Source organism: Gracilinanus agilis, chromosome 2 (genome assembly GCF_016433145.1).
Source record: "Gracilinanus agilis isolate LMUSP501 chromosome 2, AgileGrace, whole genome shotgun sequence".
Lineage (NCBI taxonomy): Eukaryota > Metazoa > Chordata > Mammalia > Didelphimorphia > Didelphidae > Gracilinanus > Gracilinanus agilis.
This window is the reverse complement of record NC_058131.1, coordinates 301,612,920-301,625,200: the sequence shown is the minus strand read 5'-3', so window position 1 is coordinate 301,625,200 and position 12,281 is coordinate 301,612,920. Positions and strand designations below refer to the sequence as shown.

The window sequence follows — 12,281 nt, the reverse complement described above, 5'->3', positions numbered from 1 at the left end:
CACAAATGTATGTCAATTATAAATAGCTGAGCATCTTTTCTGTTTTCAACAAGGTTATAGATAAAAATATTGAATAGGAAGCAACATGTTATCAGACACCTTCCTCCAGATTTTTAAAGATGGATTTGTCATTTTATCACAGTTGGTATTTTCTCCTCCAGTAAAAAAAATTTTAAGCTTTACACCTTCTCATTCTACTTGACTTTTGTCTACATCTTTGCATAATCCTTCCCTTGGGGATCCCTCCAACATTACTTTACTTAAAATGAATGGGGGGCAGCTAGATAGCACAATGGATAGAGTGCCAGACCTGGAATCAGGAGGACACGAGCCTCAGATACGTCCTGACTATGTGACCCTGGGCAAATCACTTAACTCCAATTGTTTAGCCTTCACTGCTTTTCTGTCTTAGAATTAGTACTAAGACAGATGGTAAGGATATAAGTAAATGAATGAATGAAGGAATAAATAAATAAATATGAATGGTACCAGAGGTACCTAGGAAAAATAGACAGAGAACCAGACTTGGATTTGGGAAGTCTTGACTCCAAGACCATCTCACTGACTTTGTGAATCTTGGCAAGTTACCCTCTATTCTGTATCACACATTACTCTTCTATAAAATGAGGTCCCTTCCAAGTCTAAATTTATCATTCTACTATCGCTTTACTCTTCAATAATGTTTGGTATAATCATTCCAACTTATCTATCATTCTCCTAAATGGAGAAGATAATAGTAAAATATAAATTTTATAGTTTTGCTTTTTTTCTGTTTTCTGTTAATAATGCATTATCTTTTCCAAGCAGTGGGCCAGTCTTTTCTGTATTCTCACTTCAAATCTAGCTTTTTTTGTTTCCTTAGCATTTTCTTTAAGAAACTTCAGGTCATTTTTGGCCTTAACTTTCCTATTATGATTCTTATGATTTCACTCTTTCATAGTTATGATTAGTCATATATCCCTTCTTCCCATCTCTCCTAAATATATGTGTGTGTGTGTGTGTGTGTGTGTGTGTGTGTGTGTGTGTGTGTGTGTACTTTTAATTTCTTTGAGAACTGCCTGTCATATCCTTTGACCATTTGTCAATTGGGGAATACTTTGTGTTCTTTTTTAAAATTGTTTTTAAATTCTAATTTGATTTTTTTCCCCAAATACATGTAAAAGCAGTTTCCAACATTTTAAAAGAAATTTTAGTCTTGAGTTCTCTCCCCAGATGGCAAGCAGTCTCATATAGATATTACATGTGCAATCATGCATGTAAAACATTTTTCCATATTAATCTTTTGAACAAAAAATATTTAAGAAAGTGAAAAAAGTTTGCTTTGATCTAGATTCAGACTCCATCATTTCTTTCTCTGGAAGCAGATGACATTTTTTATTATGAGTTCTTTGGGATTGTTTTAGGTCATTGTATTGCTGAGGATAGCTAAGTTGTTCTTAGTTGTTCATTATACAGTATTGCTGTCTCTGTGTACAATGTTCTCCTGGTTTGGCATATTTCACTCTGCTTCAGTATGTCTTTCCAGGTTTTTCTGAGATCCTCCTGCTCACCATTCCTAATAGCAAAATAGTTTTCTATTACAATCATATAGTATAACATATAGTATAAATTACAATCACATAGTATAGCCATTCCAAAATTGATGGGAATCCCCTTGCTTTCCAGTTCTTTGTCCCCACAAAAAGAGCTGATTTAAATAGTGTTGTAAATATAGGTCCTTCCCCTTTTCGTTTTTTATCTCTTTGGGATAAAAACCAAATGATGGTATTGCTGGGTTAAAGGACATGTACTGTTTTATACCCCTTTGGGCATAGATCCAAATTGTTCCCTAGAATGGTTGAATCAGTTCTCAGCTTTCCCAACAGTGTGTTAGTATCTCAGTTTTCCCATATCCCCTCTTAAGTTTTGTCATTTTCCTTTTCTCTCTAATAGCCAATCTGAAAGGTATGGAGTGGTACCTCAGAGTTATTTCAATTTGAATTTCTCTAATTAATAGTGATTTGGAGCATTTTTTGCATAACTATAGAAAGCTTTAATTACTTTGTCTGACATTTGCCTGTTCATATTCTTTGACCATGTATCAATTGGAGAATGACTTGTATTCTTCTACATTTGACTCATTTCTCTATGTATTTGAGAAATGAGACCTTTAACAGAATAACTTGTAAAAACATTTTGCACCATTATGATTACTGTGTATTACTTTCCATCCTATTTCCTCCTGTTAAGTTTCTGACCAACACACCTCCCAATTTTCCCTCTTGTCTATCACTACTACCCATCCCTTCTCTTATCCTTTTCCCCTCCTACTTTCCTTTTTAAGGTAAAATAAATTTCTAAAACCAATTGATTGTGTATGTTTCTCATTGAGCCAGCTCTAATGAGAGCATAAAGTTCTCTTGCTCCTCTCCCTATCACCCCTATCTTCTCCTCTATTTTGAAAGTTCTTTGATTCCTCTTTTATGTGGTATAATTTTCTCCATTCTGTTTTTCCTTTCCTTCTTCTTCCAATGCATTCCTTTTTTTCATGCCTTAATTTTATCTTTTTTTATATCATCCTATAATATTCCACTCATACCCATGCCCTTTTTCTATGTATACTCCTTCTAATTGTCCTAATAAAGTTCTTAGGAGTTATAAAAATCATCTTACATATATAGGTATGTACACAATTTACCCTTATTGAATACCTTTTGATTTCTCCTTCCTGTTTACCTTTTTATGCTTCTCTTGAGTCTTGTATTTGAGAGTAAAATTTTCTATTCCGCTCTACTCTTTTCATCAAGAATGTTTGAAAGTCCTCTATTTCATTGAATACCCATTTTTTTCCTCCTTGAAAGATATGCTCAGTTTTGCAGAGTAAGTGATTCTTGGTTAAAGTCCTAGTTCCTTTGCCCTCTGGATATCATATTTCAGGTACTCTAATTCTTTAATGTAGAAGCTGCTAAATCTTAGGTTATCCTAACTATGGCTTCACAATATTTGAATTGTTTCATTTTGGCCGCTTGAAACATTTTCTTCTTGACCTGGGAGTTCTGGAATTTGGCTATAAAATACTTTGTATTCTTATAAATTTTACTCCATTTTCTAAGTACTTGAGAAATGAGGCCTTTCTCAGAGACACTGGCCATAAAAATTTCCCCCCAGTTTTCTGTTTCCCTCTTAATCTTGGCTGTATTGGTTTTGTTTGTGCAGAATCTCTAAATTTATGTAATCAAAATCATCCATTTTACATATAATAATGTTCTCTTTGTCTTGTTTGATCATAAATTCTTCCTTTATCCATATATCTCACAGGTAGATTATTCTGCACTTCTCTAATTTGTTGAAGATATTATCCTTTCTTTCTAAATCATTTATCTGTTTTTAATTTATCTTAGTAAATGGCATGTTTTGGTCAATGCTTAGTTTCTGCTCTACTGTTTTTCCAGTGTTCCCACAAGTTTTTGTCAAATAGTGAGTTCTCCCAAAAATCCAAATCTTTGGGTTTATCAAACACTGGGTTACTCTGCTCATTTATTATTGTGTTAAGTACCTAATTTATTCCAGTGATCCACTATATTTCTTAGACAATACCAGATTGTTTTGATGATTATTAACTTATAATACAATTTGATGTCTGATATTCCTAAGCCAACTTCTTTCACCTTTTTTTTTATTAATTCCCTTGATATTCCTGAGCCTTTATTCTTCTAAATAAATTTTGTAGTGGTATGGCACTGAGAAGCATTATCATTTTTATTATATTGACTCAGCCTATCCATAAGCAATTAACGTTTTTCCAGTCGTTTAGATCTAACTTTATTGTGTGAAAAGTGTTGTGTTCAAATAGTTCATAGATTTGGCTTGGCAGGTAGACTCCAAGGTATTTTATATTGTCTATAGTTATCTTGAATGGAATTTCTCTTTCTATTTCTTACTGTTTGACTTTGTTGGTAGAATATAGAAATACTGGTGATTTGGGGGGAGGTTATTTTTTATATCCTACAACTTTGCTAAAGTTGTTGTTTCTATTCGTTTTTTGGTTGATTCTAGGATTCTGTAAGTATACCATCACATCATCTATAAAGAGTGATAACTTTTTTTTTCCTCATTGCCTATTCTAATCCTTCACAAATTTTTTTTCTTCTCTTCTTGCTATAGCTAGCATTTCTAGTACAATATTGAATAGTAGTGGTGATGATGGACATCCTTACTTCATGAACTCTAATTTTATCAGGAAAGCTTTTAGCTTATTCCCAATACAGATAATGCTTGTTGAAGGTTTTAGGTAGATGCAAGTTATCATTTTAAGGAAAGCTCCTTTTTTTCCAATGTTCTCTAGTGTTTTTAATAGGAATTGGTACTGTATTTCATCAGAAACTTTTTCTGCTTCTATCAAGATGATCACATAGATTCTTTTGGTTTTGTAATTTGTATATTTTTGTTATTTTGTTATTGATATGGTTGAGTAAACTGATACTTTTCATAATAGTAAACAATCCTTGTATACCTGGTATAAAACCATAGCATATGATCCTTATGCTAATTGCTATAATTTTTTTGCTAATATTTTATTTAAACTTTTTGCATCAAAATTCATTTGAGAAATTAGTCAATCGTTTTCTTTCTTTGGTATCCACAGCATATTAATGTCATAAAAGAAATTTAGTAGAATTCCTTCTTTAGCCATTTTTCCAAATAGTTTATATAGTACTGGTAGTAATTGTTCTTTGAATGTTTGGTAGAGTTCACTTGTGAATCCATCTGACCCAGGGGATTTTTTTCTGAGGGAATTCATTGATGATTGTTCAATTTCTTTTTCTGAGATGGCACTGTTTTAAGTATTCTATTTCTTCTTCTATTAATTTGGGCAATTTATATTTTTTAAACATTCACCTGTCTTATTTAAATAGTCAGATTGTACAAAATAATGCCTAATAATTGTTTTGATTTCCCCTTTACTAATTGTTAATTCACCCTTTTCATTTTTGGTGCTGGTAACTTGATTTTCTCCAAGTTAACCACTGTTTTATCTATTTTAATGGTTGGGGTTTTTTTTCATAAAACCATCTCCTTACTAGTTCAATGATTTTTTTTTACTTTCAGTTTTATTAATATCTCCTTTGATTTTCAGGATATCCAATTTAGTGTTTAGTTGGGGATTTTTAATTTATTTTTCTTGTTATTTTAGTTGCATACCATATTGTTCTTTATCTTATTGATGTAAGCATTTAGAGATATAAATTTTCCCTTATGTACTGCTTTGACTGTGTCCTATAAATTTTGATATGTTGTCTCCTGATTGTCATTTTCTTCAATGAAATTGTTGGTTGTTTCTATGATTTGTTCTTTGACCCATTCATTCTTTAGGATAAGATCATTTAGTTTGCAGTTAATTTTTAGTTTTTCTTTCTGGAGCCCTTTGTTGAATGTAATTTTTAATAGCATAATGATCTGAAAGGATGCATTTAGTATTTATGCTTTTCGGCATTTGGTTATGAGATTTTTATACCCTGTTATAAATGGTCAGTTTTTATGAAAGTGCCATATACTGCTGAGGAAAAGATTTTATTTCTTTCTATTCCTATTCAATTTTTTCCAGAGGTTTATTATATCTAACTTTCCTAAAATTTATTTACCTCCTTAATCTCTCTCATATTTATTTTTTTGGTTGGAGTTATGTAGTTCAGAGAGGAGATGATTAAGGTCCCCCACAATTATAGTTATACTTTCTATTTCCTCCTTATAACATGTTGTTTCTTACTTATGAATTTGGATGCTTTGCCATTTGGCACTTTTATGTTTAGTATAGTTTTCATTTCATTGCCTGTGGTACCTTTTATCAAGTTATAATTTCCTTATCTCTTTTAATTCCATCAATTTTTACTTTTGTTTTATTTAACAGTATGATCACTACTTCTCCTTTTTAAAGTAACATACTCTGCTCTACCTTTACTATGTGTATGTCTCTCTATGAGATTCTGGTTTTTTAATCCACTCTACTGTCCTCTTCCATATTATGGGTGAGTTTGTCTCTTCATATTCACAGTTATGAGTACTAACTCTGTGTTTCCCTGCATCTTATTTTCCACCCCACTTACCCTTCTCTCTTTCTCTTTTCAGCCTTTCCTTGTTCACAAATATTTTTCCTGGACGAGCACCATCTCCCTCAATTTACTCTCCTTTTTTTTCTTTCTTCTCTTGTTTCCCCTCCCCTTCTACTTCCCATAGGGGTAATATAGATTTCTATAGCTGCCTAAGTATAGATGTTATTCCAACTTTGAGCCAATGCCAATGAGAATAAGATTCAAGCATTACCTGCCACTCCCACATCTTCCTCTCCACCATATTGACTCTTATGAACCTCTTCATGTGTATTTACCCCCATCTCTCTCCTTTGCTCTGTTTCCAGTGTGTTCCCCTTTTTCACCCCTTAATTTTGATTTTTTTGGATGTTATCCCATCAAATTTGCCTCCCTGGCCTATTAGTTATAAAGTTCTTAAGTACCATAAATATGTTAGGTACTTTAAGTACCTCAAATTTTGTCTCCTATCATAGATATTTTAAGTATCCTAGTTATCATCTTCCCATGTAGAAATGGAATTAGTTTAACTCCATCAAATCTCTTAAATTTTCTCTTTTCTGTTTATCTTTTTCTGTTATTTTTGAGTGTTACATTTGAGCATTGCATTTCCTGATCATTTTGTCAGGAATGCTCAAAAGTCCTTTATTTCATTAAATATCCATTTCTTCTCCAGGAGTATTATGTTCAGTTTCTCTGGATAGGTGATTCTTGGTTATAATTCTTAATCTTTTGCTTTATGGAATATCACATCCCACAATCCTCTGGTCCTTTAATGTAGAAGCTTTTAAGTCCTATGTAAACTAGACTATGACTCCATGATATTTTTATTGTTCTTGGCCTGAAAGTTCTGGAATTTGGCTTTAAGATTCCTGGAAGTTTTAATTTTGGGATCTTTTTCATGAAGGTGATCAATGAATTCCTTTAATTTCTATTTTTCTCCCTTAGTTTGAGAATATTAGGACAATTTTTCTCTTTTGATTTCTTGCACTGTGGTGTCAACTCTTTTTTTGATTGTGACTTTCAAGTAGTCCAGTGATTTTTAGGTTATCCCTCCTTGATCTATTCAATGAGACATTTCAGATTTTCTTCTCTTTTTTCATTCTTTTGAATTTGTTTTTATTGTTTCCTCTGTTCTTATAGAATCATTAGCTTCCACTTGCCAATTTTTAGGATGTTATTTTCATCACTTGAGCTTTTGTACTTCTTTTTTCATTTGACCAATTTTATTTTAAAGAAGCTGTTTTCTTCAATGGATTTTTGCACCTCCTTTTCTGCTTAGCCATTTCTAGTTTAGGGGGAGTTACTTTTTTCAGTAAGTTTTTGTGTGTATTTTACCAAGCTAGCAACTCTTTCCCTCATTTCTTTTCTCATTTTCTCTTCTACCTCTCATTTGAATTTATAAGTTTTTTTCCAAGTTTTTCCAAAAATTATTTTTGGGCTGACACCCTTTCACACTTTCCTTTGAGGCTTTATATGTTTCCATTTTGGCATTGTTGCCCTCTTCTGAGTTTGTATTTTGATCTTCCTTGTCACTAAAGTAACTTTCTACTATCAGTTTATTTCTTTGACTTTTGCTCATTTTTTAGCCCCTTTTTTTTGTCCTTGCCTCAGTGTAGAAGTTTAGCTCTGTTCCTAGGTAAAGGGAGTATTGTCCCTTGATTCCTATAAGTGGTATTTGAACTGACTTGAGCTGAATTCTACTTCCAAGATGCCAGTTCCCCTGATTGTGTTTGCAAAGGGACACTTCTTCTGCTGAGGATTCCCCCCAGGAACCTTTTGCAGTGGACTGCTTTCCCCTATTACTCCAGTGAAACAAGCCTTTCTTGCTGTTCTTTTACATTGACTTGGGTTGGAATACTGTTTCACCCTGACTTTGGTTGATTCTACTGCTCCTGAATTCTTTTTGAAGCAATTTTGTATATGTGTTTGTGCTTGTTTTGAGGGGTTTGGGCAAGTTTGGAATGTTCCTTACTCTACCATCTTAGCTCCTAGAAGAGGAAATGTGTATATCCTTTTAATACTGAACTTCATTAGAGATGCCTTTTTCTTTTCTTCTTCATTGGGATCATATGTGATTTTATAGTCCCAATTTTACTTTTGGATATTTTCTTCCTTGTTGAACCACATTCCCCATTAGAATCTTTAGCTATTGGCTGGGTCTGTTTTTCCCTGTACTTTTTAAAGTTTGCTTTCCTAAAGTCTAAAGTTATGTTGCTGACTATGTCCATTATTCTTTTCCTTTACTATGTCTTGTTTTGTCCTTTGCCCCCCCTCCCCCAGCTAAATCTACACTTGATTCTTAGTTACCTGTTCAAATTCATCTCAAATTTGAGACCACAATCAACTAGGAGAGCTCTTTAAAGTCTTTTAGCTCAGTGATTCTGGGTATAATTGTACTAAGGCAAAAGCATTTGAGGCACATGTACCATCTCTTGAAAGATGGCCTGGAATACTTTGGTTTCTCTTCTCATAAAAATGTTGCATGTTTGGCATCCCTTCATGCCTCAGCAAGTCTCATTACAAATCTAGGGAATGGGCATGAGCAGCATAAATATATGCTGGGGTACTGGTGAAAATTTGAATGTTTGTCACAACTACCATAATGCATTGGTGAATAAAGAACTTCATTTTCCTAATATTTTTAGGGAGGAAATAATCTCCCAAACATTAATGTATCTAGAAATACTGATTTCTTTCCTCTTAAATGAAAAAGTATGGTTTTAACTTTTAAAATATCAAAAAGGTTAACCAAAAACCTTTTTTATGTGGTCTTATTTATTTTGACAATATAGTTGAAGAACCAAGAATTAATGATTAAATATAAGGTAATTGTACACAATAATCTATAGTAAACTGAAGGAAAAAAGTTCCTACCAAAAACTTATCTGATGGTTCAACATTAGGAAAACCATCCAAATAATTGACCATATCAACAGTAACAAACAAAAATCACATGATTATCTCAATAGATGCTGAAAAAGCCTTTGACAAAATACAGCATCCATTCCTATTGAAAACATTGAAAAGTATAGGAATAGAAGGACCTTTCCTAAAAGTAATAAACAATATATACCTAAAACCATCAACAAGCATTATATGCAATGGGGATAAATTAGAAGCCTTCCCAATAAGATCAGGAGTAAAACAAGGATGCCCATTATCACCTCTATTATTCAACATAGTACTAGAAACACTAGCAATAGCGATTAGAGAAGAAAAAGAAATTGAAGGTATCAAAATAGGTAATGAGGAGACTAAGCTATCACTCTTGGCAGATGATATGATGGTATACTTAAAAAATCCTAGAGAATCAACTAAGAGGCTAGTAGAAATAATCAACAACTTTAGCAAAGTGGCAGGATACAAAATGAATGCACATAAATCATCAGCATTTCTATATATTTCCAACACATTAGAGCAGCAAGAGGTAGAAAGAGAAACACCATTTAAAATCACCCTAGACAATATAAAATACCTGGGAATCTATCTACCAAAACAAACACAGCTATTATACGAAAACAACTACAAAACACTTTCCAAACAAATAAAACTGGATCTCAACAATTGGAAAGCCATTAACTGTTCATGGGTAGGATGAGCTAACATAATAAAAATGAACGTTCTACCCAAATTAATTTACCTATTTAGTGCCATACCTATCAAATTACCAAAAAACTTCTTTACTGAATTAGGAAAAACTATAACAAATTTCATTTGGAATAACAAAAGATCAAGAATATCAAGGGAAATGATGAAAAAAATGTGAAGGAAGGGGGCCTAACAGTTCCAGATATTAAACTATACTATAAAGCAGCAGTCATCAAAACAATATGGTACTGGCTAAGAGATAGGAGGGAGGATCAGTGGAATAGACTTGGGGTTAATGATGTCAGCAAGACAGTGTATGATAAACCCAAAGAGCCCAACTTTTGGGACATGAATCCACTATTTGACAAAAACTGCTGGGAAATATGAAAAACAATATGGGAAAGATTAGGTTTAGATCAACATCTCACACCCTACACCAAGATAAATTCAGAATGGGTGAATGACCTGAATATAAAGAGGGAAACTATAAATAAGCTAAGTGAACACAAAATAGTATACCTATCAGATCTCTGGGAAAGGAAAGATTTTAAAACCAAGCAAGAGTTAGAGAAAATTACAAAATGTAAATTAAATTATTTTGATTATTTCAAGCTAAAAAGCTTTTGTACAAACAAAAACAATGTAGTCAAAATCAGAAGGGAAACAACAAATTGGGAAAAAATCTTTATAACAAAAAACTCTGACAGGGGTCTATTTACTCAAATATACAAGGAGTTAAATCAATTGTATAAAAAATCAAGCCACTCCCCAATTGAAAAATGGGCAAGAGACATGAATAGGCAATTCTCAGGTAAAGAAATCAAAAGTATCAATAAGCACATGAGAAAGTGTTCCAAATCTCTAATAATTAGAGAAATGCTAATCAAAACAACTCTGAGGTACCACCTCACACCTAGCAGATTGGCTAAAATGAAAGAAGGGGAGAGTAATGAATGCTGGAGGGGATGTGGCAAAATTGGGACATTAATGCATTGCTGGTGGAGTTGTGAAATGATCCAACCATTCTGCCTGTCAATTTGGAATTATGCTCAAAGGGCTATTAATCCATCCTTTAATCCATCCACACCATTGTTGGGTTTGTACCCCAAAGAGATCATAGATAAACAGACTTGTACGAAAATATTTATAGCTGCTCTTTTTGTGGTGGCAAAGAACTGGAAAAGGAGGGTATGCTCTTCAATTGGGGAATGGCTGAACAAATTGTGGTATATGCTGGTGATGGAATACTATTGTGCTAAAAGGAATAATAAACTGGAGGAGTTCCAGGTGAAGTGGAGAGACCTCCAGGAACTGATGCAGAGTGAAAGGAGCAGAGCCAGAAGAACATTGTACACAGAGATTGATATACTGTGGTAAAATTGAATGTAATGGACTTCCGCACCAGCAGCAATGCAATGACACAAGACAGCTATGAGGGATTTATGGTAAAAAACGCTACCCACATTCAGAGGAAGATCTGCAGGAGAGGAAACATAGAAGATAATCAATTGCTTGAATGCATGGGTTGAGGGGGACATGATTGGGGATGTAGACTCAAAACTACCACACCAATGCAACTAAGAACAATTTGGAAATAGGCCCTAAACAAGAACACATGTTACAACCAGTGGAAATGTGCGTCGACCATGGGTGAGGGGAGAGCAGGGGGGTGAAGGGGAAAGTAGGGGTATGAAGCATGTAAACAGGTTAAAAATGAATATTAATAAATGTTTAAAAAAACTTATCTGAAAAAAATTTTTGTAAGATTTTTAACAAGGAACATAAAGAAATTTCAACCTAGGAAGTAATAATAGCCCCAATAATTTGCACATTAAACATAAAGGGAAAAGACAAGCATTTATATATCTCCTGCTATGTACCAGGCACTGTGCTGTGTGCTTTACAAATATTATCTCATTTGATTCTCACAGTACTCCTGCAGGGGAAGTGCTCTTATTATCCTCATTTTATAGAAAAGGCAGACTTGCCTGTGACTTGTTCAGGGTCACACAACTAAAAAAGGTAAGTCTAGATTTGAACTCAAGTCTTCCAAATTTCAGGCCCTGCATTCAGTCCACTGTACCACTTGCTGCCTGAGAATCTAAGTATTATCATCCTTTGTTATTTTACAAGTAGGCCTAGAGAACCTGTTTGCATTTTTGCAAATGACACCAACTGAAGCAAAAAGATATTGGGGTAGTGCTCCTCTAAAGGGAAGTGTTTTCTTCCTGTCCCAGGTATACCAGAGAGGCTGGCGTTCGTTCTCTGGACCGAAAATTTGGTGCCATTTGCCGAGCAGTGGCTGTGAAAGTGGCTGAAGGGCAGCACAAAGACACAAAGCTGGAGCGCACGGAGGGCACAGAGGGTGAAGGTCAGTGTCCTCTGAGCTTAAAAAGGACCCATAGACCTTGGGGGAATGTCCCAATAATGCCTTGTCTGGGTGGAGCAGGAAGCATGCACATACCATCTTTAGAGTAATGAAAGGAGCAATAAGCTGCCATCTTATCAAGAAAAACCTTTGGAACTAAAGGTGAGTTTATTTTTGAAACTGCAGAAAGTTTCATTTTGTATTTTGAACTTTGTTAGAACAGAGCAAAGTGCTCAGGCTTTAAAAGGGACCCACTA

The 12,281-nt window shown here is 33.9% G+C and overlaps 1 protein-coding gene across 2 annotated transcripts in view; it reads left to right on the top strand.

The window, feature by feature from the left end:
- The window catches only part of LONP2 (lon peptidase 2, peroxisomal), a 147,676-nt gene that overhangs the window by 87,381 nt on the left and 48,014 nt on the right, over positions 1-12,281 (top strand). For both annotated transcript variants that reach the window (XM_044664171.1, XM_044664170.1), the window contains one exon: positions 11,894-12,027. In XM_044664171.1, coding sequence (XP_044520106.1) covers positions 11,894-12,027 — 134 coding nt within the window. The remainder of the gene's footprint in view (positions 1-11,893; positions 12,028-12,281) is intronic.